The sequence below is a fragment of the Asparagus officinalis genome, chromosome 10 (genome assembly GCF_001876935.1).
Source record: "Asparagus officinalis chromosome 10, Aspof.V1, whole genome shotgun sequence".
Taxonomy (NCBI): Eukaryota; Viridiplantae; Streptophyta; class Magnoliopsida; order Asparagales; family Asparagaceae; genus Asparagus; species Asparagus officinalis.
Genome location: NC_033803.1, coordinates 2,388,966 through 2,416,537, shown reverse-complemented (window position 1 = coordinate 2,416,537; position 27,572 = coordinate 2,388,966). Strand labels below are relative to the sequence as shown.

At 36.4% G+C, this 27,572-nt stretch overlaps 2 protein-coding genes across 4 annotated transcripts in view; both read left to right on the top strand.

Annotated features, from left to right (window-relative positions):
* LOC109825450 lies at nt 517-2,391 on the top strand. The gene is made up of 3 exons (XM_020392303.1): nt 517-631; nt 1,511-1,694; nt 1,920-2,391. Exons 2-3 carry the CDS (start codon nt 1,525-1,527, stop codon nt 2,389-2,391), a joined length of 642 nt encoding a protein of 213 aa, XP_020247892.1. The 5' UTR covers nt 517-631; nt 1,511-1,524.
* The window catches only part of LOC109826077 (pentatricopeptide repeat-containing protein At4g25270, chloroplastic), a 26,374-nt gene continuing 1,939 nt past the window's right edge, over nt 3,138-27,572 (top strand). For 2 of the 3 annotated variants that reach the window (XM_020393043.1, XM_020393041.1), the window contains exons 1-3: nt 3,138-5,549; nt 7,568-7,644; nt 7,747-7,800. In XM_020393043.1, the coding sequence (XP_020248632.1) occupies nt 3,274-4,914 (1,641 nt within the window). In that variant the 5' untranslated portion in view covers nt 3,138-3,273 and the 3' untranslated portion in view covers nt 4,915-5,549; nt 7,568-7,644; nt 7,747-7,800. Of the gene's footprint in view, nt 5,555-7,567; nt 7,645-7,746; nt 7,801-27,572 lie in introns of all 3 variants that reach the window. The other variant, XM_020393042.1, reaches the window with a different exon arrangement.

Sequence of the window (27,572 nt, the reverse complement as noted above, 5' to 3'; positions counted from 1 at the left end):
TTAGTTATATTAACAAGATGACGATAATAAATTAAAAAACATTGTAATTATAAAGTCTTTTTTGAAGGGTTTTGGATATTAGTCCCTTGATTCTTTAATTAGTTATATTAACAAGATGACGATAATAAATTAAAAAACATTGTAATTATAAAGTCTTTTTTGAAGGGTTTTGGATATTAGTCCCTTGATTCTTTAATTAGTTATATTAACAAGATGACGATAATAAATTAAAAAACATTGTAATTATAAAGTCTTTTTTGAAGGGTTTTGGATATTAGTCCCTTGATTCTTTAATAATTTGATATTAGTTCCTCAAATCTTCATATTTGATGTCAGTTCGAATACTCTATGATCTTTCTTGAATTTGATATGGATTTGAGGTGACCCCAATTTTATAGAGTGTTCTTTAAACGGTTGAGTCCTTCTGATGGTCCAAGTTTTGTATATATACAATGACTACATTTCTGAAATAAGAATTGGGCTTTCCTTATTGGCCCAAGGTAGTTTATGGCTAGGCCCATTTAATCCCATGATTGTAATAAGAGGCTCCCAGTATTATTTCTGGGATTGGTGACCTCAAGTGTTCTCCTTTTTCGTTTGTGGAGATTATGACGCAGCTGAGCAGAAGGGGGTAAAGCACGATTCTCCCTCGCTCATATTTTGTTTGAATTAATTGATGATATTTGAAATCATTATATTGGTTCTTGATGTTTTATATTTGGATTATATCCTTGAGAACAATTCTTGGTTGTCTTCAAATTTGAAGAACTAGCTGCCTGTCAAATGTTTGATGAATTGCCTATACGACGTTGGAAAATTACTTGCATTCTATTTTCATACAAATCTATATTGAGAGATTTAAAGAGTTTGTAGTTCTAGCACATAAAAGTGTGCACCTGAAGGATAAACCTCCTTTGGTATCACTATGTTCAATCTTTTGTATCAAAATGGTGAGATTAAAAAGGATTCTATTTGTTGAATGCGCCTTCGATTGCTTATCGACCAATATAAGCATTGATTCGGGCAGTGAAAGAAAGAATGAGATCATTAATCAGTTAGTCTTAGAGAGGACTAGTGCTCAATAAATAATTGGGGGGAAAAGGGATTCATAATGAGATCCTGATTTCGGGATAGAAGCTTTAGAATGCATGGTTGTATTGCAAAATTAGTTATGGGAAAGTTGCAGATTTTACTTGGGCTCTCTGAAAATATCCTTTTGCTAGGAAGGGTTTATCAATTTATTGTTCTGAAATCAGGATTTGATTTGATGAGATTGGCGAGTATCGCTAGCTGTTGTTTTCCATTTACTCTTCTTGTGAAAATTTGGGAGTTCAACTGTTTATTCATTTTTTAAGAAATAGTGTGCTGCTAAGCGTCCAGTTTCTCCTGGTACCCGAAATGTTCATAGATGGGGCATGTTGAATTTATCTATAACACTTTTATCCATTTCTGCATATTTCAATTTTGTTCTTACTGAACCTCCTTTTGACGGCACAAATTCCTTTCACAGGTGGATATAGAACAATGTCAACTAAGATGTCAAAAATACCATTTCGTGCAGAAACTATGTTCTGTCCTTCATCATCATGTTCAAGATCGAGATCTTTGCAAAGGACAATTTTTGGTCACAACAAGAGACCTAATCCTCCTCTTTGTCTCTTCTATATCAGTTTCCGTTCCCTGAACAATTACAGGTCTGTGGTAAGATGTTAAATAGAGGAGTTGTCCCATATTTATATACCTTGCATAGTATAGGGGTGTATCTGCAATTAACCCGAAATCATTATATCTCTATACCAGTCTGCACCTTCCTTGAAACCACCTATGCACAGTTTTCTTTTATGTTTTGGGAAGTAATCGTCTTCTGAGATTATATTCAGCATAAGATACTAAGCAAAAGTGCTGTACTAATCATGCAGAAAGACAGAATGGTCTTTCAGAAGCGTGGCCGATGGAAGCAACAGTACAGATCCTTCAGGAGGCAACCCAAACAATGACACTCGTCTCGTTAGAGCTATTCGATCATTCCAAACCAAGCTAAGATCTAGAATCAAAGAGTTAAGAAAGGGTTTGTCGGTAAAAATCCTCTTCTTCCTGTTGGGCTTCTATTGCGCAACTGCATTCGCGACCGTTATAGGGCAAACTGGTGACTGGGACATTCTTTCTGCCGGTTTGGCTGTAGTTGTTGTTGAAGGAATTGGTGCTCTAATGTATAGAGCTTCTTTCGGATTTCTTAAAGGGATGAGGGGTTTGATCACTGTGTTTAATTATTGGAAGGCCGGGCTTTCCTTGGGGTTGTTCTTGGATTCATTTAAGTATGAAATGGATGTGTTCTTTGAATCATGTAACCCGTTTCGATTTGATATAGATGCGTTTCCTGTGTTCTGGTAATTTTGGTATCTTTTCTGCACGAATTTTCTTACTAACATGCTAAATTCAGGCATCTGCGTTGGCAAATTTGAGATGGTTTCCTAGCTCACAGATTGGCTGGTGGAGTTTTTCATGGTACCAAGTTGTGATAGTACACAAAGTGAGCTGCTTTGATTCCGTGCATGTTGTGCAGAAATTGTGAAGTTAGCGGTAGCCATTACTAATTTTTCTATTATTATCAGCACTTAGGTTCTTTGATGTCCAAAATTAATTATCTCAGTCATCTGTGTACCTGGAGTGCATGCTCAACGCCTAAAAGAAAATAGAGGGTCTCAACAAGTAACAACCATTTGACATATATACAAATATCAGAAAGATAACCCCAACTCGAAATCAAGGATCAATGCACTAATAAACATTTTACAGCTAATAAGTAGTTATTAACCTCTTACGCTAAAAAGATGTATTAGCAATTAACCTGAATATACTGTTGGGTTATTGAGATGTTAATCCCCAAAATCTCTAGGGGTCTTGCAATTTGGCTCCTCAATGACCAAAATATCCCTCAACATTTTGTTTTCCTTTTTTTGGACTAGAGCGGATTTTGAGGAGAAAACATGAAATAAGAGGTGTTAGGTGTTACGTACTAATAGTTTCAAGGATCTGAGAGACCAAGGAGCATTCCTCCAACATACGGTCTTAGAGTAATACTCATAAACAACTTAACAATTCAGCTAGACGCAACCTAGGTGAATTATTGAATATTCGATGCATAATAATTAATCAGTTAAAGAAAAGTGGGAGGGGGAAAAAAAACACGCGCACACACCCACACAGTTAACAGTTAATCTTTTCTTTGGTCTCTGCTACCGCCGAAGGATTGGAGCTCATTATTCAAAAAACATGAATATTTTGGATAAAATCCCAATCATGCATCTTCATCTCCCTCCTCCCCCATCATCATCATCAACCCCAAAATCCCCACTCTCTCTCAAATCATCAAGAAGAAGACCCAACACTAAAACCCATAAACCCCAACACCCATCATCATCATCATCATCATCATCATCATCACCAAATCCGTACCCAAAATCAACCCCGACCCCTCTCCTCACATACCCACCCCCTTCTTCCCTCTCCAAGCCCCAAGCCCTCCTCCAAATCCTGCACCAAATCCATTCCTCCATCGAAAACGGCATCCCCGTCGACGACCCCTCCATCTTCTCCTCCCTTCTAGAATCCTGCTTCCGACTCAGCACCCCCTTCCGCCACGTGGCACTCCTCCGCCAGCTCATCCCCCCTTCCCTCCTCCGCTCCAACGCCGGCCTCTCCTCCAAGCTCCTCCGGCTGTACGCTGTGGCAGGCCGCATCGAAGATGCCCACCAACTGTTCGATGAAATGCCCGACAGAAACAAAGCTAGTGCATTTGTTTGGAATTCACTCATCTCTGGTTATGTTGAGCGCGGGCTATTTGAGGATGCAATGGCGGTTTATTACCAAATGGAGGAAGAGGGGATCGAGCCCGACGGGTTCACTTTTCCTCGGGTGTTGAAGGCGTGTGCTGGAATTGGCTCGGTGCAAATTGGCGAGGGTGTTCATCGTCACATTGTTCGATGTGGATTTGGGAATGATGTATTTGTTCTCAATGCGCTTGTTGATATGTATGCTAAGTGTGGTGATATAATGAGGGCTTGCCGCATTTTTGAGCGGATTACAGATCGCGATTCTGTTACTTGGAATTCGATGCTTGTTGGCTATATAAGACACGGGCTTGTTTTTGAAGCATTGGATACTTTTAGAGGAATGATAAGCACAGGGCTTGATCCTGATTCGATCGCTTTGTCTGCAATTCTGGTCAAGTTATCGTCAATTGAGAAGTTTGGGCTAGAAATTCATTGTTGGGTTTTAAGGAGAGCTCTCGACCAGAATCTTTCAGTTGTAAATGCTTTGATAGGTTTCTATTCTGAACGAAACCAATTAAATCGTGCTATGATGATTTTTGAGGGGATAAGAGAAAAGGATCTCGTCTCGTGGAATGCAATCATTTCAGCTCATTGTCAAGATTCAAAGGTTTTAGCTTTGTTTCAGCAAATGGAAGAGTGTGGCCAGTTACCGGATAAAGTCACATTTGTATCTGTGTTATCAGCTTGTGCAAATTTGAGGATGGTTGAGGATGGTCGAAGATTATTTTCCAAAATGGTGGGAGAATACAAAATTAAGCCTGAAATGGTGCATTATGGGTGCATTGTGAATTTACTTGGAAGAGCAGGGCTCATTGAGGAGGCTTATGAGATTATTTCAAAGAGGATGCCATTTAATGCTGGGCCAACTGTTTGGGGGGCTTTGCTATTTACGTGCTCTATGCATGGGAATGTTGATATTGGGGAAATTGCAGCTGAGCGGTTATTTGAATTGGAGCCTGATAATGAGCATAATTTTGAGATTATGATGAAGATATACAGGAGTTCAGGAAGGTGGGTTGGAGTTGAAAGGATAAGGAAGTTGATGAATGAACGAGGTTTGGAATCAAATTCTTGTGCGTAATAGCAGTGTGGATCTATAGATTTTATACATTCGATACCCTTCTATCCTTGTATTCTATTGTGGTGTATTTAAGTTGTTAAAAAGAAATTCCTAAAGTATTATTGCTTCTTCAGACCAAAGAATGAATACCAAACCTGTCTCAGATAGATTGTAGATACAGCCCCATTTTGAGTCTGATGCGAACTCATATTAGGAAGGACTTTGCATAGTCTCAAATGTACTGAGTATTGAGGGAGAAAAGATACCTGTAAGAAATTAGGCTTCGTCTGGAGGTTTTAATCAAATAAGGGGTAAATGAAGCCCTAGACTCGTGCAGCGTACCGCATTTAACTGAGGAACTGATTATTTGAGAAAAGGGTATTTATCTTGTATTAAGTTTGCTCAGGAAGTTGTAGTCTTGTTCATTAATCTGATACAGGAGAAAGGTAACCTCATAGATGCATCCACCTTAGCATGTCCCGGTTTTCTGTTACAATTGCGGCTTGTGGCTCAAGCATCCAACATTAAAGGTGGTGCCAAAGCCAAAGCCATACTAAATCTTGGTACAGTTTTCCTATAAAATGGTCTCAACTCTGAGAAAATTTATAGGCCAACCAAAGAAGAAGGAGAAGACTAATACTTTGGGGGACCTTCTGGTAAGGTCTTTTTCTTTTTCCTCTCTTCTCTACTAGGTTTAAAGTTGTTACATTATTTTACTAAAAAAAAATGTTCTGTGCTGATTTTCTTTTTTCTGTTAGTAGCAAGTAGTCCATTTTATGTGGCTAATTAGTATATGCCTCGTAGAAGCAACATAATTTTCGACATTTTCGTGATTATTAACAAATAAAACTCTTCCATATGTGAGGATCTAGGAATTGCAGTTTCATTGTTTGTTCCTTTGGCCAGATCAATGTTGTAAAAAGCCGCTATTCATGGAAGCGGTGGTGAACCACTCCGTTTACCATGCTCGTGGGGTGTCAAGGCGGGGAAAACCGTTTTTCACTCGAAAAGTGGCTGATAGTGCGTAAATAGCACTGTTTTGCACTTAAAAGCGCTTTTAACCGCTAAACAAGGCTATTTATTTTTGTTAATTTTTCTACCCGAACCCAACCCGAACCTGAAACCGACCCGAATGCATAATAACCTCTCTCTCTTGCCTCTGAATCTTGACCCAAGCCCTAGCCGCCTCTTCTTATCTCTTTCGCCTCCCTCTCATCTCTCCCTCCACTCCAGTATCCGCCTCCAGTCTCCGCCTCTAGTCTTTGAAGCCGCCTCCGCCTCCGTCTCTGCCTCCTCCTGTTGCTATTTCTCTTGGGCTCGCAACAGAGAAAAAGTTAATTTACTAATTTTGCAAGCATCTGCTCCTGTCCTATCTACACACACCTGGGACTTAATTTGTTTTGTTATCTAAACGCTTGCAACATAAATGAACTGCATTTCCTTTTCCACTCAAGACCACCCAAAAGTTCTCATTTCCTTTTATTGTCCCCTTTTCCGTTTCAACATAAACAGATGATGTTCTAACTTAATTAACTATGAGGATGTCGTCCTGATTAAGATAATATATTATCAATTAATAACATGAAACAAATGAATCTAGTCTAGCTAGCTTATTTGGAGGTTAGCACTATCGGCTGGAATGTACATAACTTGGATATTAGATAGGAGAAAAAAAATTTAGGGTTCTAATATAGGATAACTGAAATGAGATTGAACTAAGCCTGGGGCACGACAGCAGCTCCAAGATTTAGGACCACTCCACTCAGGGACAATGGTAGATCAATGGAGTGGCCAAGATCTTAAAAATTTTATCTATAGTAGTAACTTATAGCAGGTTATGACTTATGATTTTGAACTCGAACTCATAAATATTCATTTTAAGTTTACAAGCTTTGTGAAAATGCTTGTGAATGAAAATGCTATATATGCTTTCTGTGTCAATTATTCATTTTCTAAAAGTTCATCTCTTCAGTTACACATATATTTCATGCTTAGGCATTAAATATGCATTTGCAGATTTTTAGAATTTTTTATAATTTTTCTTATTATTTAGAATATTTGTATATATTTATATTTGACTGCTATTTGACTATGCGCTATTTGCCGCTATTTTGCCACAATAGTCCTAAATAGCCTTAGCGGTCGCTCATCACGATGCGATGCTATTCGCTATCAGTAACCTTGAGCCAGATAAGAATGAAAATATGGATCTTAATATCTATATTTAGTGAAAACAACTTTATATTCAGTTCAAATAGGGAGACTATCCTGATGCTAGTTGAATATTTTGTTATCGATAAATTATTATTCTTTTTCTCCTTTCAGAACTAATTGCTATCTAAAATCTTTATGTCATGGTTCCTTCCGCTTCTACTTTCTTTCACCATTTATGAGAAAAATAGCTAATGGTAACAATTTTTGGCTGTTTTCTTTATAGAAAAGGAATTAAGCAAAATGGCAGGAAAGGTTGAAAATGGTGCTAGGAAATCCTATTCTCCAACAATTGCGTTTTTAATGTTTGTGCATACTCTTTTAATCACCCAAACATCAGAAAAAGGCAGCATAATTAAAGAATTTTCAAAAATTTCCTTGTAAATTTATGCCCCTTTTGGTATTCTTTAAACTTTTATACATCTTGTTTACATTTAAACCCTAGTCTTTTCTATTGATACAGACGAGAAAAACTTCCTGGTGGCAGCTTGTTTTTTTGCTTAGTGTACTTGTCGGAGAGCGTACCTTGAGTACCATCTTGTGAGTTGTGATCTTCATTCTATATGTTATATCTTATATGTTAGTTGCTTTATTCTTTACATACTATTCTATATTTACTAACAATGTTTTCTTATTTTGTAGGTCAAGCACCCAAATTGTTTCAGGATGCAATCGAGAATTAAATTTCTACAATCGGTTAGTGATCCTAAACATCATATATTATTTACTTTTTTATATGTCTAGTCTATAAAATTTATAAAGTATGCTTATATTGAATTTAAGAATGCTTAGATTACATTTAGGACATGATATTATACATATACGCACCACCCGATATGAAAATCTGATATTTAGTCCATGTCCCCCGATATATCCTCGATTTTCGCTATCCGACATGGATTTCAGCAGCCGACATGAACCCGACATCCGATATTTAAAACCTTGCTTATTCATCCCAAAATACTTTTAACCATAATAAAACTCGTTTAAATATTATTTCCATAATACTTTCAAATTTACGGGGTTTTACATATAAACCATGAAAATCGTGAATCTTAATGAGCGCATAATTAATTATAATGGGGTCGAATGAGCAATAATGGATAAAAATTAGGGGTACCTATGAAATCGTGACTATTAAAGTTCGCACTGTTAGTTATTGGGTCATTATGAGCGAAAATGGACAAAACATCACGGACAATAGCCCATGAAAACCATGAAATTGGAAGTGCACATGCTTATTTATAATTATGTCAAAGAACAAAAATGTACAAAAAACATAGGTTATAGCTCATGAAGATCGTGTATTTTGAAGTTCATATAATTAGTTGCCATTCAGACGAGACGAACAAAAATTTCCAAAAGCGTGCAGTATAACTCATCAAAATTGAGAACTTTGATGCAGTCATAATTAAGTGCAATTGTGTCGAATGAGCAATAATGAATAAATATCATGGGTTATAGCCCATGAAAATTGCAAATGTTGATGTACACAATTGTGATTTGGCCAGAAAAAGAAAAATTGACAAAAATGTGGGTCATATCCTATGAAAATTGTGAATTTTGAAGTTGTAATGATGAATTTTTTTTCAAAATCATGGATTATAACCCATCAAAATCAAGAATTTTGAAGTAGTCATAAATAAGTGTAATTGGATCGAATGAGGGATAATGAATAAAAATCGGGTGTTATATTCCATGAAAATTCTGCCTATAGAAGTTTTCACATTTAGTTGTTATTTGGTCAGTACAAACAAAATTGTACAAAATAATGGCCTATGAAATTCATGAATTTCAAAGCAAACGTGCTTATTTACCAATATCGAAGAACGGAAATTAGTAAAAACGTGACTTATATCTCATGAAAATTGCAGATTTTTCAATATGCATAACTAATTGCAATTGAATCGTAATTGACAAAAACTGTAGGTTATAGGCTATTACAACGTGAGTTATAGTCCACGAAAATGGTGAATTTTTCAGTATGCATAACTAATTCCCATTGAATAGTAAGGAACAAAAATTAAGAAAAACTATGGGTTATAGGCCATTAAATCATGAATTTTAAGGCACATATTTTTATTTGCCACAAATTTACTAAACTAGAAGGGTTATCGCCCATGAAAATTACGAACATTGATGTGTGCATAAATCATTGTGATTATGTCAAAAATAGAAAAATTGACTAGAACGTAGTAGGTGGAAGTACATGAAAATTGAGAGCAGCTAGTATTTAGGTCAACAAAATATACTAATCTTGTAATTTAGCTGAATACCCAACACGTGATGTGTTGTTAGGTTGTTTCGTTAAATTCTTAATTAATGAAACATGAGGGTAGTTAGCAAGTGAATATGGTTAGTTGTCATTGAAACAAATTAAACAAAAACTCTCAAAATTGCGGATTATAACCCATCAAAACCAATAATTTTGATGTAGTCATAGTTAAGTGTAATTGGGTCAAATGAGCAATATTGGATAAAAATATGGGATTATTACCCATGATAATCGCGAACATTGAAGTTTGCACAATTTATTGCTCTCGGGTTGATATGAATAAAAATAGACAAAAATCAGACAAATAGCCTATGAAAACCATGAATTTTGAAGTATGCATGCTTATTTATCATTATGTAAAAGAACAAAAATTAACAAAAAAACGTTTCCCATGAAATCATCTATTTTTAAGTACGTATAACTAATTGCTATTGGGTTGAAATTTTTTTTATAAAAATCATGGGTTATAAACCACGAAAATCATGAATTTTAAGGAACACATAATTTAACTATAATTGGGTCGAATGAGCGATAATGGATAAAAATTTGGGATTATAACTCATGAAAATCACGAGTATAAAAGTTCACACAAGTAATTCTTATTGGGTCAATAGGAACAAAAATGGACAAACATCACGGACAATAGCCCATGAAAACCATGAAATTGCAAGTACACATGCTTATTTATCATTATGTCAAAGAACAAAAATGTACAAAAAACATAGGTTATAGTTCATGAAAATCGTGAATTTTTAAGTACATATAACTAATTGTAATTGGGTCGAAATTAACAAAAAAGAAAAAGAAAAAAAATCTTGGATTATAGGCAATTAAAATCGTTTATTTAAAGGCACACATATTTATTTGCCATAGAATTAAAGAACGAAAACTATTGAAAATTGTTGGTTGTATCCAATGAAAATAACAGTTTTTTACAAAAATAAAACATATTTGCTATTAGGTCAAAACGAGTGAAAATTCACAAAAATCATGCACATGGATTATATAGCCTATGAAAATCGCGAATGTTCATGTACACATAACTAATTGCCATTAGGCCAAAAAAATTGACAAAAATTTGGTTCTAGCTCATGAAGATTACGAATTTTGAAGTTCATATAATTAGTTGCCAATGGAAGAAACTAACAAAAATTTGCAAAAGCGTGCATTATAACTCATCAAAATTGAGAATTTTGATGTAGTCATAATTAAGTGCAATTTTGTCGCATGAGCGATAATGAATATATCACGGGTTATAGCCCATGAAAATTGCAAATGTTGATGTACACATATTTAATTGTGATTAGGCTGAAAAAAGAAAAATTGACAAAAATGTGGGTCATAGCCCATGAAAATAGCGAATTCGAAGTTCATGTAATTAGTTACTTATTAAGACGAAATTATGAAAAATTCCAAAATCATGGATTATTACCCTTCATCGAGAATTTTGATGTACTCATAATTAATTGTAATTGGGTCAAATGAGGGACAATGGATAAAAATCAGGTGTCATATTCCATGAAAATTGCAACTATGGAAGTTTCCACATTTAATTGCTATTGCATAGGTACGAACAAAATTGTACAAAAATCATGAATAATAGCCCATGAAATTCATGAATTTCGAAGTATGCATGCTTATCTGACATTATGTCGAAGAACGAAAATTAGTAAAAACATGAGTTGTAGCTCATGAAAATCACAGATTTTCAGTATGCATAACTAATTGCAATTGAATAGTAATTGACAAAAATTGATGAAAACTGTGGGTTATAGGCCATTAAAACGCGAGTCATATCTCATGAAAGTAGCGAATTTTTTAGTATGCATAACTAATTTCTATTGAATCGTAAAAAACAAAATTGACAAACGCTGTGGATTATAAGCCACTAAATCATGAATTTTAAGGCACATCTTTTTATTTCCGACCAATTTTCTAAACTTCAAAGGTTATATCCCATGAAAATCACAAACATTGATGTGTGAATAAATAATTGCGATTAAGCTGAAAAAAGAAAAATTGACTAAAATCTGGGTTGTAGTACATGAGCATCGTGAATTTTTAAGTATGCAAAATTAGTACTAGTAGTCATTGAGACGATGAATAAAAACTTTCAAAATCGTGGATTATAACCCATCAAAATCAAGAATTTTGATGTGGTCATAATTAAGTATAGTTGGGTTGAATGAGCAATAGTGGATAAAAATAAGGGATTATTACCCATGAAAATCGCAAATATTGAAGTTTGGACAATTTATTGCTCTTGGTGTTTGTGGGAAAATTTGCAGTAAATGAAATGAAGGAAAATTGATTTGTATTCCTTTAATCTCGATTACAATTGGATTTCCTGATTACAAAAGAGAAGAGAATGATCTGGATTCTCCCCTTTGTTTAATTCTGGGTTCTTCACGGTGGCGATGGAGTGCCTCCCTCGAATGCTCGCGTCGAGTTTGCTCTCCGTTGACGATCCGACGTTTTGCTTCACTAGAACTTTGTCTTCTCCTCACGATTTGACGTTGTGGAGAACTCTGAACGAGTTTGAAACTCTATGAAAGAGTTGATTTAACCGAAAGTCGGTTATAAGCCAAGGATGAAGAAGATCTTATTGCCGATCTCCAAAGCTCCAACCGAAGGATGAAAGATCCTCTTTTCGCTGCCAAGAACTTCCAACTGATCCTACCGAAAAGATCCAGCCTCGAACTAAGTTGATTTCTTAGTTATTTATAAGGGATTAAGGGGTGTAACCACCTCCTTAATTCGCTCCTAAGTGGGGCTAATGGGATGTAACCGCTCCTTAAATCACTCCTGAGTGGAGTTGTGATCCCCTCAGATCGTGGGAAACGGTTTTGAAACCGTTCAGCTCGTGTTTGAACGAGTCAAACGCAAAATTTGCATTCTGGACATGAACTCTGTGTCCTGAACTTAGGATGCGGAGTTGGGCTTTACATTTGAGGCTGGAAACACAGTGGTGAGTACTGCGCTTTGTTGTTTAGAATGCAAAAATAAGCTCTGCGTTTTGTTCTTGGAACGTAGAGGTGAGCTCTATGTTTTGAGTTGAAGAGACCATTAATTTGTAGTCTCTTTAGTTAGAGCGTTACAAATATTTTGATTTTCATCTCGGCTCCTTGGAATGTGAGAGTCATCAGTTGTAACTCCTGTTGATAATTATGAAGGCCATCGAATCAAAACTTTCATCGGTTGTTGTAAGTTTGAGCTGCGTTCGTGGCTATGAACGCGGTGCGTCTTGATGCTGGTACGCGGGGAGGACTTCCACGTCTTGGTTTGAAGAGACCGTCGATTTGTAGTTTCTTTCTATCGAAGTTTTGTAAAGATCGTCATTTTGTAATCTTTATTTTAGCTCTTTGATATGCAAGAGTCGTCAGATTGTAACTCTCGATGTTGATTGTGAAGGCTGTTAAACTAGAGCTCTTATCGGTTGTCGTGAAGGTCGTCAGATTGTAACCTTCAGCGATCTACGTGAAAGTCTTCAAATTGTAGCCTTCTGGAAGTCGTCAGATTGTAACTTCCATCATCGGTGTTTGATGGGGATCAGCTATCTATTGTGATTTTTAGACAGCCTACAGAACCCCCTCCAAAGTTTTCGAAAGTTCGCGGTTGACTGGGACGAATTTTCGGAATACTTTGGATCTCAACTCTGATCTTGGAGCTGTTGATTCCTTGTGGTAAAGGATTTGTTCTCTGCACTTGCTTCGAAGGCATCTTGGTTGAAGGGATTTGCCACGTAGGACCTGTGTGAAGGTATGCGCCATAATCCTGCTTCTGGAATGTAGGGGTGGACCTTGCATTTTGAACTTGAGATGCGGGTCTCACCCTTGCATGTTGAATTTGGAACACGGGTGTGACCTCGGCGTTCGGTTTTTGTATCGCGGGTCTGACCTCAACGTTTTGACTTAAGACATGGAATTGGCTTCCGTGCATTTTTGACTAAGTCATTGAGACTTGTCTTTGGCTCATCTGTTTTAAGTCTCGGCTCACATCCATTAAGCTGATGGACCTGCAAACGTGCATAGGATTTTTGGCAAACCCTCAGCCATCAACGGATTTGATAAGCCTTTACCGACTACCGTTTGAGTCGGGCTAGCATGTGGATTGTCGAAGTCCGTTCCACATGTAACGTTGTGCTAAGAGAATGAACCCTCTTAGACTTGATGCTATGATTTTGAATACATAGACTTTGTCATTTTCACGGGAAACGACTAACCGGCAACGCGTGTTAGGCGTAGTCTTATCTCTAATTTGGGATCGAGATAAAGTCCCACATGCGTAAAAGGCATGGATTTTGGTGCTACGATGTTGAATACGTAGACTTTGTCGTTATTTCTTCCTGTGTTACTTGAGACACTGAAAGAAAGTTGGAAGCGCCAGAGGTGTAATATTAACTTGGTATGAATTTTCACTTAGAGTGAAATTCAGAAATTTTCTTTATTATCACTAGGATAATTCCAGAAAATATTTAATCCGTTGGGGATTTTATAATGACAACTTGCTATTCTTGTTGAAAAAGGATTAACAAGTTCATTGGGGGGTTTGACTGTTAGAGGTGTGATGTTAACCTAACAGTATTTTTATGGACCTATCGCTCCATTGACGAGAGTCGATAAGTGGAAAGTGTTGCGATCGGAGTAACTTTGAGGACCTATCGCTCTATTGACGAGAGTCGATAAGTTGATTTTGTCAGAGGTGTTTGATATTAACGTGACAAGAGAATATTGCGATCGGAGCAACTTTGAAGACCTATCGCTCTATTAGGGAGAGTCGATAAGTGGATTTTGTCAGAGGTATGATGTTAACGTGACGAGAGTTGTGTTGCGATCGGAGCAACTTTGTGGACTTATCATCCTATTGACGAGGATTGATAAGTGGATTGTTGTCAGAGGTATATTGTTAACGTGACATGATTTGTGTTGCGACTGGAGCAACTTTGTGGACTTATCATCCTATTGACGAGGATTAATAAGTGAGTTTTGTCAGAGGTTTAGTGTTAACGTGACATGATTTATGTTGCGATTGGAGCAACTTTGTGGACTTATCATCCTATTGACGAGGATTGATAAGTGGGTTTTGTCAGAGGTTTAGTGTTAACGTGACATGATTTGTGTTGCGATTGGAGCAACTTTGTGGACTTATCATCCTATTGGCGAGGATTGATAAGTGGGTTTTGTCAGAGGTTTAGTGTTAACGTGACAGAATGTGTTGCGATTGGAGCAACTTTGTGGACTTATCATCCTATTGACGAGGATTAATAAGTGAGTTTTGTCAGAGGTTTAGTGTTAACGTGACATGATTTGTGTTGCGATTGGAGCAACTTTGTGGACTTATCATCCTATTGGAGAGGATTGATAAGTGGATTGTCAGAGGTATGGTGTTAACATGACAGGAATGTGTTGCGACTGGAGCAACTTTGTGGACTTATCATCCTATTGATGAGGATTGATAAGTGAGTTTTGTCAGAGGTTTAGTGTTAACGTGACATGATTTGTGTTGCGATCAGAGCAACTTTGTGGACTTATCATCCTATTGACGAGGATTGATAAGTGGATCGTCAGAGGTATGATGTTAACGTGATAAGATTGTGTTGCGATGGGAGCAACTTTGTAGACTTATCATCCTATTGATGAGGATTGATAAGTGGGTTTTGTCAGAGGTTTGATGTTAACTTGACAGGAATGTGTTCTTGTGACTTGCACAAGATTTTGAAGACTAGCGTCTCGCTGGGGAGAATTGCTAAGTGAGTTTATCATCAGAAGCGATGAATTTTGATACTCAGATTTTGAAGACTTAGTATCTTGCTGGGGAAGATTGCGATTTGAGCAATTTTGAGGACCTATCATCCTATTGAAGAGGATTGATAAGTTGATTGTCAGAGGTGTAATGTTAACTTAACGATGTGAAAGATTCGTTACTCTTAATCCTGTGGATTCCAAGTAACCAACCCCCAGTCTTGATTAAGACTTAGCAGGGGAATAAAAAGAGGTAGACAAGACACATCACCTAGTGGGGCACTATCCATGAAGTCGGAATAGAGGCACATCACCTGGTAGGCCATTATCTGATGAGTTTGACTATCAGAGGTAACTGTTAACGTGATAGTTTTGTGGACTCGCCATCCTACTTGAAGAGGATTGGTAGGGGAATTTGGAGGAAAAGGACTATCAGAGGTGATCATTAACGTGATAGTTGTGGTGGACCCGTCATCCTACTTGAAGAGGATTGGTGGGAGAATTTGGAGGAAAAGGACTATCAGGTGACGGTTAACGTGATAGTTTTGGTGGACCCGTCATCCTACTTGAAGAGGATTGGTGGAGGAATTTAGAGAAAAAAGACTATCAGAGGTGACGGTTAACGTGATAGTTTTGGTGGACCTGTCATCCTACTTGAAGAGGATTGGTGGGAGAATTTGGAGGAAAAGGACTATCAGAGGTGACGGTTAACATGATAGTTTTGATGGACCCGCCATCCTACTTGAAGAGGATTGGTGGGGGAATTTGGAGGAAAAGGACTATCAAAGGTGACGGTTAACGTGATAGTTTTGGTGGACCCGCCATCCTACTTGAAGAGGATTGGTGGGGGAATTTGGAGGAAAAGGACTATCAGAGGTGACGGTTAACGTGATAGTTTTAGTGGACCTGCCATCCTATTGAAGCGGATTGACAAGTTGATGGACGTGATAATTTTGGTAGATTTTGTGGTTGACTGAGGTATTCTATTAAACATAACAACTCAGAAAATTTATTACTCATAATCCAATGAACTACCAATAAACCAACCCCCAGTCTTGAACAAATGCAGGGGGGAAAGGAGTAGGCCATTATCTAATGAGTTTGACTATCAGAGGTAATTGTTAACGTGATAGTTATTGGAGACCCGGCGTCCTACTGAAGGGGATTAGCTTCAGTGGTTGTAGTATCTTCCCCTTCTGACTGAGGAGATTGGGCTTGGTCTGATTGCTCAGGAGAAGATTGGGCTTCGTCCGATTGCTCAGGTGGATCCTGCCTACTTTATTCTTCAGCTTTGATCCTGGCAATAATCTTTTGAGCCTGTTCGCCTTGAGAGATTAGTTGTCTCCAAGAACGGCATTCTGCAACCCTTATTTGTGCTAGAAGGTTGGTCTGCAAGTTGTGTCGACAGGTCTCTACTAAGGTAGACTGTGTCATACCTGACGAACACCGAAGAGCCATGGTTCGGAACCTCTTGACGAAGGCTTTGACGGAGGATGAAGACTTCTGTATCCTCTTCAAAGAATCTTGACAGGAAGAGTCTCTCTAGATCTGTCCACTTTTGGATACATCCCACAGGAAGTTTCCTGAACCATTCAAAGGCAACTCTCTTGAGGGTGCCAATGAATAATTGAGCTAATATGGCGTCGTTTGATATCACATTTTCAGTCTGTGACTTGAAATGATAGATATGTTGGTTCGGTGATCCCGTGCCGTCAAAAGTTTGTAGCGTCGGGACTTCGAATTTTGGAGGATAAGGGGATGCATCCCATTCGGCAGAATAGGGTCTGACAACTCCCTCTTCTTGGAGCTCGCTTCTGTTAGAAATAGCATTGAGACGGGCTTCCAATTCTTCCATTTTAGCAGATTGGAGATTCTGCTCGTTCTCAGTCTCTCTTCCTTCATTAGAGGAAGATTCCAGGTTGTGGGCTTCTTGATCAGAAGTAGCACAATCAACCACTTTTTCCTTCCCTCTGCTTGTGTGAGGTCGGGATGAAGACGTTTTTCCTCTCCGGGAGGATTCTTGCCTAGGTGGCGAATCTGTCTTCTGAGATTTGGCCTTGTCTGTGACAATTTGAGTAGGTGGCGAATCTGTCTTCTGAGATTTGGCCTTGTCTGTGACAATTTGAGTCAACAGGGCCATGAGTTCGTTGATGGCCTCTTGCTGAGATTTGAGCAGGGCCTCCTGTTCATCAAGTCTCTTCGCGAGCTCTCATGTTCAACAAAAGAGCTTGATGATTGGGACTCTGCAATGGCTGAGTGTTCATCATCGGAATTGGTTCCTCTGGCTAACCTCCGATAGTTGATAGGGGGAATGGCTCCTGTTCGCGTCCGAGTGCGTTGGTAGACTCCTTCAAACTCGTTAGCGATTTCTCTGACGGTCGGTGAACGACTTGTCTCAGAGTTATCGGAACTAGGACCTGATGCTTTCCTTCTGCTGATCACATTGATAGTGACCCCAGGATATTCGGTCTTTGGAGACTTCTTCATGTGAGAACGTCGTCGTTGGTTGGGCAAAGCAACGTTCGTAAATTGGTCGAACACCAATAGTTTGGCCACATATGAGCAGCATTGATATTCCGAGAAGACCGTAGGAATAACTTGTTGCATCGGTCTTTCTCTCGATATGAACTCTCTCAAATCTGTTGTAAAGATTCGAGGAGAATTACTCACTGATCGTGAGGTTTGAACTGGAATCCCCAGTCTATGATTAGACAGGACTGGCTCTTGGTGAACATGGATCTGGTTGAGATGCCTTGAATCCATGGACTTTTTATATGCCTGAGCTTCAGGTTTGGGGATGGAATACCCCCCGGCGGGGTTCGGGGCAGCGCCCCGAAGCTCCACGGTATACACCAGGTTCTGTATTAGATTTCGTCACCCGAACGCATGCCTGAGAGTTGCGTTCAGTTAATGGAACGCACTCCTGAAGACTGCGTTTTGACTGTACAATACACCACTGAGGACTGCGTTCAGTCTTATTCACACAGAGCCTATGTTTTGGCTCATAGACGCAAGGCTTGCGTTCTGAAGCAGAAACGCAGAGCACATGGTCGCGTTTAGGCTCACAAACACGAAGCTCGTGTTGACTTGAGGATCGGTATTCTCGGAGATGTGCTCGTCGTAAGGATGTCCTCCTCCGTTGATCGGCATTCTTCTTAGCCTGCTTCAAGGCCTTTGTCGCCTCAATGGGCATCTTTCGACCCGATACCCTCTTCTTAGCCTGCTTCAAGGCCTTTGTCGCCTCAATGGGCATCTTTCGACCCGATACCCGTCGTCTTGACGCGGGTTTGGCTGAAGCTGAGCCCACTCCATCGGGGGAGGGACTGTCCGAGCAGTCTTCCTTAGGCGGTTCGGCTGCAATTGGAGCAGTTGGAGCTTTAGTCTCTTTAGAGACTTTGTGGATCTTGCGCATAGCCTTGGGGCTAAGGGATCCGGAGGAGATAGCCTCCTCAAACTTGGCTTGATCAAACTCTACCACGAGAGTTTTGACGGTTGTTCCAGTGAGATGAACGTCGGATTGCGCCACCACTTCTTCGTCAGAGAAGCTCGTCCCCAGCGGAGTCGTCATCTTTTGTTTGTGGGAAAATTTGCAGTAAATAAAACGAAGGAAAATTGATTTGTATTCCTTTAATCTCGATTACAATTGGATTTCCTGATTACAAAAGAGAAGAGAATGATCTGGATTCTCCCATTTGTTTAATTCTGGGTTCTTCACGGTGGCGATGGAGTGCCTCCTCGAATGCTCGCGTCGAGTTTGCTCTCCGTTGACGATCTTACGTTTTGCTTCACTGGAACTTTGTCTTCTCCTCACGATTTGACGTTGTGGAGAACTCTGAACGAGTTTGAAACTTTATGAAAGAGTTGATTTAACCGAAAGTCGGTTATAAGCCAAGGATGAAGAAGATCTTGTTGTCGATCTCCAAAGCTCCAACCGAAGGATGAAGGATCCTCTTTTCGCTGCCAAGAAGTTCCAACCGATCCTACCGAAAAGATCCAGCCTCGAACTAAGTTGATTTCTTAGTTATTTATAGGGGAGTAAGGGGTGTAACCACCTCCTTAATTCGCTCCTAAGTGGGGCTAATGGGATGTAACCGCCCCTTAAATCACTCCTGAGTGGAGTTGTGATCCCCTCAGATCGTGGGAAACGATTTTGGAACCGTTCAGCTCGTGTTTGAACGAGTCAAACGCAGGCCCGCGTTCTGACGTGAATTCTGCATTCAAACGCAGTGTCTGGAAGCTTGAACGCATCGTCTGGAAGCTCGGACGCAGCAATTAGAAGCTGCGTTTGCAGCGTTGAAATCTACGTCTGAGCTGCGTTCGCAGCGATTTGGAAGCTGCGTCTGGCGGTGATTTGAGCTGCGTCTGGCAGCGATTAGAGCTGCGTTTGGCAGCGATTTGAGCTGCGTCTGGCGGCGATTAGAGCTTATGAACGCGGTGCATCTTGGCTATGAACGCGGTGCGTCTTGATGCTGGTGTGCGGGGAGGACTTCCGCAGCTTGATTTGAAGAGACCATTGATTTGTAGTCTCTTTCTGTCGAAGCGTTGCAAAGATCATTGTCTTGTAATCTTCGTCTTGGCTCCTTGAGAATATGAGAGTTGTCAGATTGTAACTCCCGATGTTGATTGTGAAGGCTGTTGAAGTAGAGCTTCCATCAGTTGTCGTGAAGGTCGTCAGATTGTAACCTTTAGCGAATCGGGGATATATCGGGGATAAGTAGTATTTATCGGAGTAATATACTAGCAAATAATAAACAAACATAAGCTTGAAAAAATACAATGTTAGTCAAAATGGAATAATAAACAAGTAAATAATAAGATAACATCAAGAATGAAGAACCATCTACGCATCTACATAATTATTGTTTAATCATGAGATTCATAAACTAACTTACTAAGTTGATATTTAGTAGTTATGAACCATTATCAATATCCATAAACAAACATAAGCTAATCACCAATCAACCAAGTTCCAAAAGCAATAAATAGTTCATAATTTGTAAACATTCAAAGAGCAAATCCAAAAAAAAGTAAAAGCTCCCAAATTCTACTTATCGGCCGATAAAGCCGATATTTAGAGCCTACTTATCGGCCGATAAGTGCCTTTATCGCCGATAACTCGCCGATAAACCTCAAAAAACGATAACCGACTAAAAATCCTACTTATCCTAGCGGAAAGCTCCCAAATCCGATAACTCGGCGATAATATCGGATTATCGGCCGATATTTAAAACCATGCTTGGGTCGATATGAACACAAATGGACAAAAACCGTGGACAAAAGCCTATGAAAACCATGAATTTTGAAGTATGAATGCTTATCTATCATTATGTAAAGGAACAAAAATTGACAAAAAGCGCGAGTTTTATGTCATGAAAATTGTAAATTTTTAAGTACGTATAACTAAAAGAACAAAAAATATAAAAATCGTGGGTTATAAATCATGAAAATGTTGAATTTTAAAGGAATGCAGAATTAACTATAATAGGGTCGAATGAGCGATAATGGATAAAAATTAGGGGTCATAACCCATGAAAATCGTAACTATTAAAGTTCGCATAATTAATTGCTATTGGCTCATTACGAACAAAAATGGATAAACATCACAAACAATAGCCCATGAAAGCCATGAAATTGGAAGTACGCATGCTTGTTTATCATTATGTCAAAGAATTGAAACGTACAAAAAACTTAGGTTAGTGCTCATGAAAATCGCAAGATTTAAGTATAACTAATTGCAATTGGGTTAAAACAAACAAAATTGACAAAAAATCGTGGGTTATATAGACCATGAAACTTGTGAATTTTAAGGCGCGCATATTTATGTGCCGTTGTGTTAAAGAAAGAAAACTACCAAAAACTATTGGTTGTAGCCTATGAAAATAATGATTTTTGAGGAAATAAAATGTATTTGCTAATGAGTCAAAATGAATGAAAATTCACAATAATCATAGGTGTAGCCCATGGAAATTGTGAATGTTGATGTATACATAGCTAAATGTGATTAGGTCAAAAAAATTGACAAATTTGGGTTATTGCTCATGAAAATCGTGAATGTTAAAGTTCATTTAATTAGTCTCCATTGAGACTAACTACCAAAAACTATTGGTTGTAGCCTATGAAAATCACGATTTTTGAAAAAATAAAATGTATTTGTTAATGAGTCGAAATGAATGAATATTCACAATAATCAAAGGTTATTGCCCATGAAAATTGTGAATGTTGATGTATACATAGCTAAATGTAATCATAGGTTATTGCTCATGAAAATCGTGAATTTTGAACTTCATTTAATTAGTCTCCATTGAAACGAAACGAACAAAAATTTCCATAATCATAGATTATGACCTATCAAAAAATCGAGAATTTGATAGTCATAATTAAATACAATTGGGTTGAATGAGTGATAATGTATTCAAATCATTGCTTATAGCTCATAAAAATAGCAAATGTTGATGTACGCATAATTAATTGCAATTAAGCAAAAAATAATTATGGATTATGAAAAATGTTGGCATTGAGTCCAACATTTTTATATTGAAATCACGAATTGAATTTCATATAATTTGTTGATATTGAGTCAAAATGAATAAAAATTTCTAAATTCATGGATTATAACCTATCAAAACCGAGAATTTTTATGTAGTCATAATTAAGTGTAATTGGGTCGAATGAGTGGTAATGGATAAAAATTGGGTATAATAATCCATGAATATTTCGACTATGAAAATTTTCACAATTGGTTATTGAGTCTACACGAACAAAATTGGAAAAAAATCATAGATAATAACCCATAAAATTCATGAATTTTGAAGTATGCATGCTTTTTTGTCATTATGTCGAAGAACAAAAATTGGCAAAAATGTGAGTTATATAGATCGTGAAAATTGCGAATTATTAAGTACACAACTAATCGCTAATGAATGAATATTGACAAAAACATGTGGGTTATAAACCATGAAAATTGTGAATTTTTAGGCACGTATATTTAATTGCCACTATTTTTTAAAAAATTGAAGGGTTATAGCCCATGAAAACCGCTAATGCTGATATACACAATTAATCGTGATTGAGCCAAAAAACTTGACAAAAATGTGGATTATAGCACAGGAAAATTGCGCACTTTTAAGTCGTATAATTAGTTATCATTAACACAAAATAAAGAAAAATTTTGAAAATCCTGGATTATAACCCATCAAAATCGAGAATTTTGAAATAGTCATAGTTAACTATAATTGAGTTGAATGAGCGATAAAGGATAAAAATTGGGGGTACCCATGAAAATCGGGGCTATTATTAAGTTGAGTGAGCAATAAAGGATAAAAATTGGGGGTTATAACCCATAAAATTAGGACTATTGAAGTTCGTACAATTATTTTTTATTGGGTCAATGCGGACAAATATGGACAAACATCATGCACAATAGCCCTTGAAAACCATGAATTTGAAAGTAAGCATGCTTATTATCATTATGTCAAAGAATAAATATATTTGAAAAATGCAGCTTATAGCTAATAGAAATCTAAAAATTTAAAGTGTGTATAACTAATTGCAATTGGGTCAAAGTGAACAAAATTAACAAAAATTGTGGCTTATAGGCCCTGAAACTCATGAATTTTAAAGCATGCATGTTTACTTGCCACTGGGTTAAAGAACGAAAATGCCAAAAATTGTTGGTTGTAGCCAATAAAAATCATGATTTTTGAAGAAATAAAACTTATTTGCTATTTAGTCGAAACAAATAAAAATTAACAAAAATCTTTAGTTATAGCCCATGAAAATCGTGAATGTCGATATACGCATAATTAAATGTGGGTTATAACTTATGAAAATCACAAACTTTGAGGTTCATATAATTAGCTGCTATGAGATGAAACGATATAAAAATTTCTAAAATTGTGGACTATGACCTAAAAAATCAAGACTTTTAATGTGGTCATAATTAAGTGCAATTAGGTTGAATGAACGAACTATAATGAATAAAAATCATGGATTTTAGCTCAAGAAAATTGCGAATGTTTATGCATGCATAATTAATTGCGATTAGGTTGAAAAAAGAAAATTTGTCAAATTGTAGGTTATGGCCCATTAATTGCGATTAGGTTGAAAAAAGAAAAATTGTCAAATTGTAGGTTATGGCCCATGAAAATCGTGAATTTTAAAGCTCGTATAACTAATTACGAACAAAAATTTCCAAAGTCGCAAATTATAACCCGTCAAAATCGAGGAATTTGATGTAGTCATAATTAAGTGTAGTTAGGTTTAATGTGCGATAATGGATAAAAATCGGGGATTATAACCCATGAAAATCGCGACTATTGTAGTTCACACAACTAATTGCTATTGGGTTGATACGAATAAAAATGGATAAAAGTCATCAATAATATCTTATATATACGATGAATTTTGAATTGCGCATGCTCATGTATATTGTGAATTTTTAAATACATAACTAGTTGCATTTGCATTGAAATGAACGAAGATTGACTTAATTTAGGTTATAGGCCATGAAAATTATGAATTTTAAAGCGTGCATATTTTTTTGCTAATGGGTGAAAGAACAAGAACTTTTGAAAACTGTTGGTTATAATTAAAGTCATGATTTTTTAATAAATAAAACTAATGTTCTATTTGGTCAAAGTAAATAAAAATTTAGAAAAATCATAGGTTATAGTTCATGAAAATTGCAAATGTTGATGTACCCGTAATTAACTGCAATTAGGCCTAAAAACAAAGATTTACAAAATTCTAATTTATAGCCATGAAAATCAGAAATTTTGAGGTTCATTTAATTATTTGCCTTGAGACGTAGTGAACAAAAATATCCAAATTCGTGGGATAACTCATCTAATTTGAGAATTTTGAAGTATTCAGAATTAACTATAATTGTGTTTAAAGAGAGATAATGGATAAAAATTGGGAATTATAACCCATGATTGCAACTATTGAAGCTTGCACAATTAATTGTTAATTGGTCAATCCGAACAAAAATGGAAAAGTATCCTAGACAATAGCCCATGAATACCATGAATTTGAAGATACACATGCGTATTTATCATTATATCAAAGAACAAAAATGTACAAACATTGTAGGTTATCGCTCATGAAAATTGTGAATTTTTAAGTACGTATAACTAATTGCAATTGGGTCAAAAAGAATAAATTAATAGAAACTATGGGTTATATAAGCCATTAAAATCGTGAATTTTAAGGAACACCTGTTTATTTGCCATAAGGTTAAAGAACGAAAACTATCAAAAATTGTTGGTTGTATCCAATGAAATCACGATTTTTACAGAAATAAAGCATATTTGCTATTGGGTTAAAATAAATGAAAATTCTCAAAAATCATGTGTTATATAGCCTATGAAAATCGTGAATATTGATGTATGCTTAACTATTTGCGATTAGGCCGAAAAAAGAAAAATTAACAAATATTTGGTTCTAGCTTGTGAAGATCGTGAATTTTGAAGTTCATATAATTAGTTGCCATTGAGACAAAACAAACAAAAAATTCTAAAATCGTGCATTATAACCCATCAAAATTGAGAATGTTGATGTATGTATAACTAAATTCACAAAAATCATGGGTTATATAGCTCTTGAAAAGCATGAATGTTCCGCGATTAGGCCGAAAAAAAAGAAAAATTGACAAAATTTTGGTTCTAACCTGTGAAGTTAATGATTTTGAAGTTCATATAATTAGTTGCCATTGAGACAAAACAAACAAAAATTTCCAAAATTGTGCAGTATAACCCATCAAAATCGAGAATTTTGATGTCGTCTAATTAAGCGCAATTGTGTTGAATGAGTGATAATGAATAAAAATCATGGGTTATAACCCATGAAAATTTCAAATGTTGATGTACACTTAATTAATTGAGACTAAACTAAAAAAAGAATTTTACAAAAATGTGACTTATAGTCGATGAAAATGGTGAATTTTGATGTAGTGATAATTGAGTGTAGTTGGGTTGAATGAGTGACAATGGATAAAAATCGGTCGTTATAACCCATGAAAATTGCGACTATGGAAGTTTTCACTAGTAATTGCTATTGGGTCTATACAAATAAAATTCAACACAAATCATGGATAATAACCCTTAAAGTCCATGAATTTCGAAGTACACATGCTTATTTGTCATTACGTCAAACGAAAATTAGCAAAAACGTGAGTTATAGCTCATGAAAATCGTAAATTTTTAACTATGTGAAACTAATTGCCATTGGATCCGAAAGATCAAAAAATTGACGAAAGTAGTAGGTTACAAGTCATTAAATCGTGAATTTTAGGATGCATACATTTATTTGCCACAAATTTAGAAAAAGGAGGGGTTATTGCCCATGAATATCGCGAATTTGATATATGCATAATGAATTGATATTAGTCCCAAAAAAATGGGAAATTGACTAAAATATGGTTGCACATGAAAATCATGATTTTTTATGTAAATATAATTAGTTGTCATTGCAAAAAAACAAACAAATACTTCCAAAACTACGGATTAAAACCCATCAAAATCAAGAATTTTGATGAAGTCATATTTAAGTGTAATTGGGTCAACTAAGCAATAATGGATAAGAATGAAGGATTATTACACGTAAAAATCACAACATTGAAAATTAGGGGTTATAACCCATGAAAATTGCGACTATTAAAGTTCGCACAATTAATTGCTATTAGGTCGAATGAGCGATAATGGATAAAAAATTAGGGGTTATAACCCATGAAAATCACGATTATTAAAGTTCACACAATTAATTTCTATTGGGTCGATACATACAAAAATGGGCAAACATCATGGACAATAGCCCATTAAAGCCATGAAATTCGATGCATGCATGCTTATTTATCATTATGTCAACGAATAAGAATGTACAAAAAGCTTAGGGTTTAACTCGTGAAAATCGAGAATTTTTTAGTACGTATAAATAATTGCAATTGGATCAGAAAGAACAAAAATTGGGTTAAAGAACAAAAATTGTGATTTATAGGCTATGAAACTCGTGAATTTTAAGGCACACATTTATTTTCCATTGGGTTAAAGAACAAAAGTTGCCCAAAATTATTGGTTATAGCCAATGAAAATCAAGATTTTTGAAGAAATAAAACTTATTTGTTATTGCGTCAAAAGGAATGAAACTCACAAAATTCATGGGTTATAGCCTATGAAAATTGCATGAAAATTGCAAATGTTGAAGTACGCATTGTTAAATGTGATTAGGTCAAAAGAAAATTGACAAAAACGTGAGTTATAGCACATGAAAATAGCGAACTTTGAAGTCATATAATTAGTTGTCATTGAGACGAAACAAACAAAAATTTCCAAAATCATGAATTTTGACCCATCAAAATTGAGAATTTGTTGTAGTCATAATTATGTGCAATTGGGTTGGATGAGCGATAAAATGAATAAAAATTATGGGTTATAGCTAATTAAAATCATGAATGTTGATATATGCATAATTAATTGTGATTAGGACAAAAAAAATAACAAAAATGTGGGTTGTAGCCCATAAAAATCACGAATTTTGAAGTTCATATAATTAGTTGTCCTGAGACGAAATGAAGAAAAATTACCAAAATCATAGATTGTAACCCATCACAATCGAGAATTTTGTGTCGTCATAATTAAGTGTAACCGGGTCGAATGAGGGACACTGAAAAAATCAGGTGTTATAACCCATGAAAATTTCGACTATGCAAGTTTTCACAGTTAGTTGTTATTAGGTTGATATAAACAAAATTGGACGAAAATCATGGACAATAGCCCATGAAATCCATGAATTTCGAAGTACGCATGCTTATTTTTCATTATGTCGAAGAACGAAAATTGACACAAACGTGAGCTATAAATTACAAAAATGAAGTGTTATAGCCCATGGAAAGACAAATGTTGATATACGCATAATTAATTGTGATTATGTCTGAAAATAAAAAATCAGCAAAATGTGGGATATTGCACATGAAAATCGCGAATTTTAAGTCGTATAATTAGTTGTCTTCGAGAGGAGATGAAGAAAAAATTCCAAAATCATGGATTATGACCCATCAAAATCGAGAAATTTGATGTAGACATAATTAAGTGTAATTATGTTGGATGATTGAAAATGGTTATAAATCGGGTGTTATAACCCATGAAAATTTTGACTATGGAAGTTTCACAGTTAGTTATTGGGTCGATACGAACAAAATTGGACAAAAATCATTGACAATAGCCCATGAAATCCATGGATTTCTAAGTACACATGCTTATTTGTCATTATGTCGAAGGATGAAAATTGACAAAAAGCGTGAGTTTTGAATCAAAAAACGTGAATTATAGGTCATGAAATCGTGAATTATAAAGTGCGTATATTTATTTGTCACATACTTACAAAAAATCTATCTTTTGCCTACCTTCTCCACAAAGTTTAGAATATTTACACTGTTCCACTTAAATATGTTCTGTGCT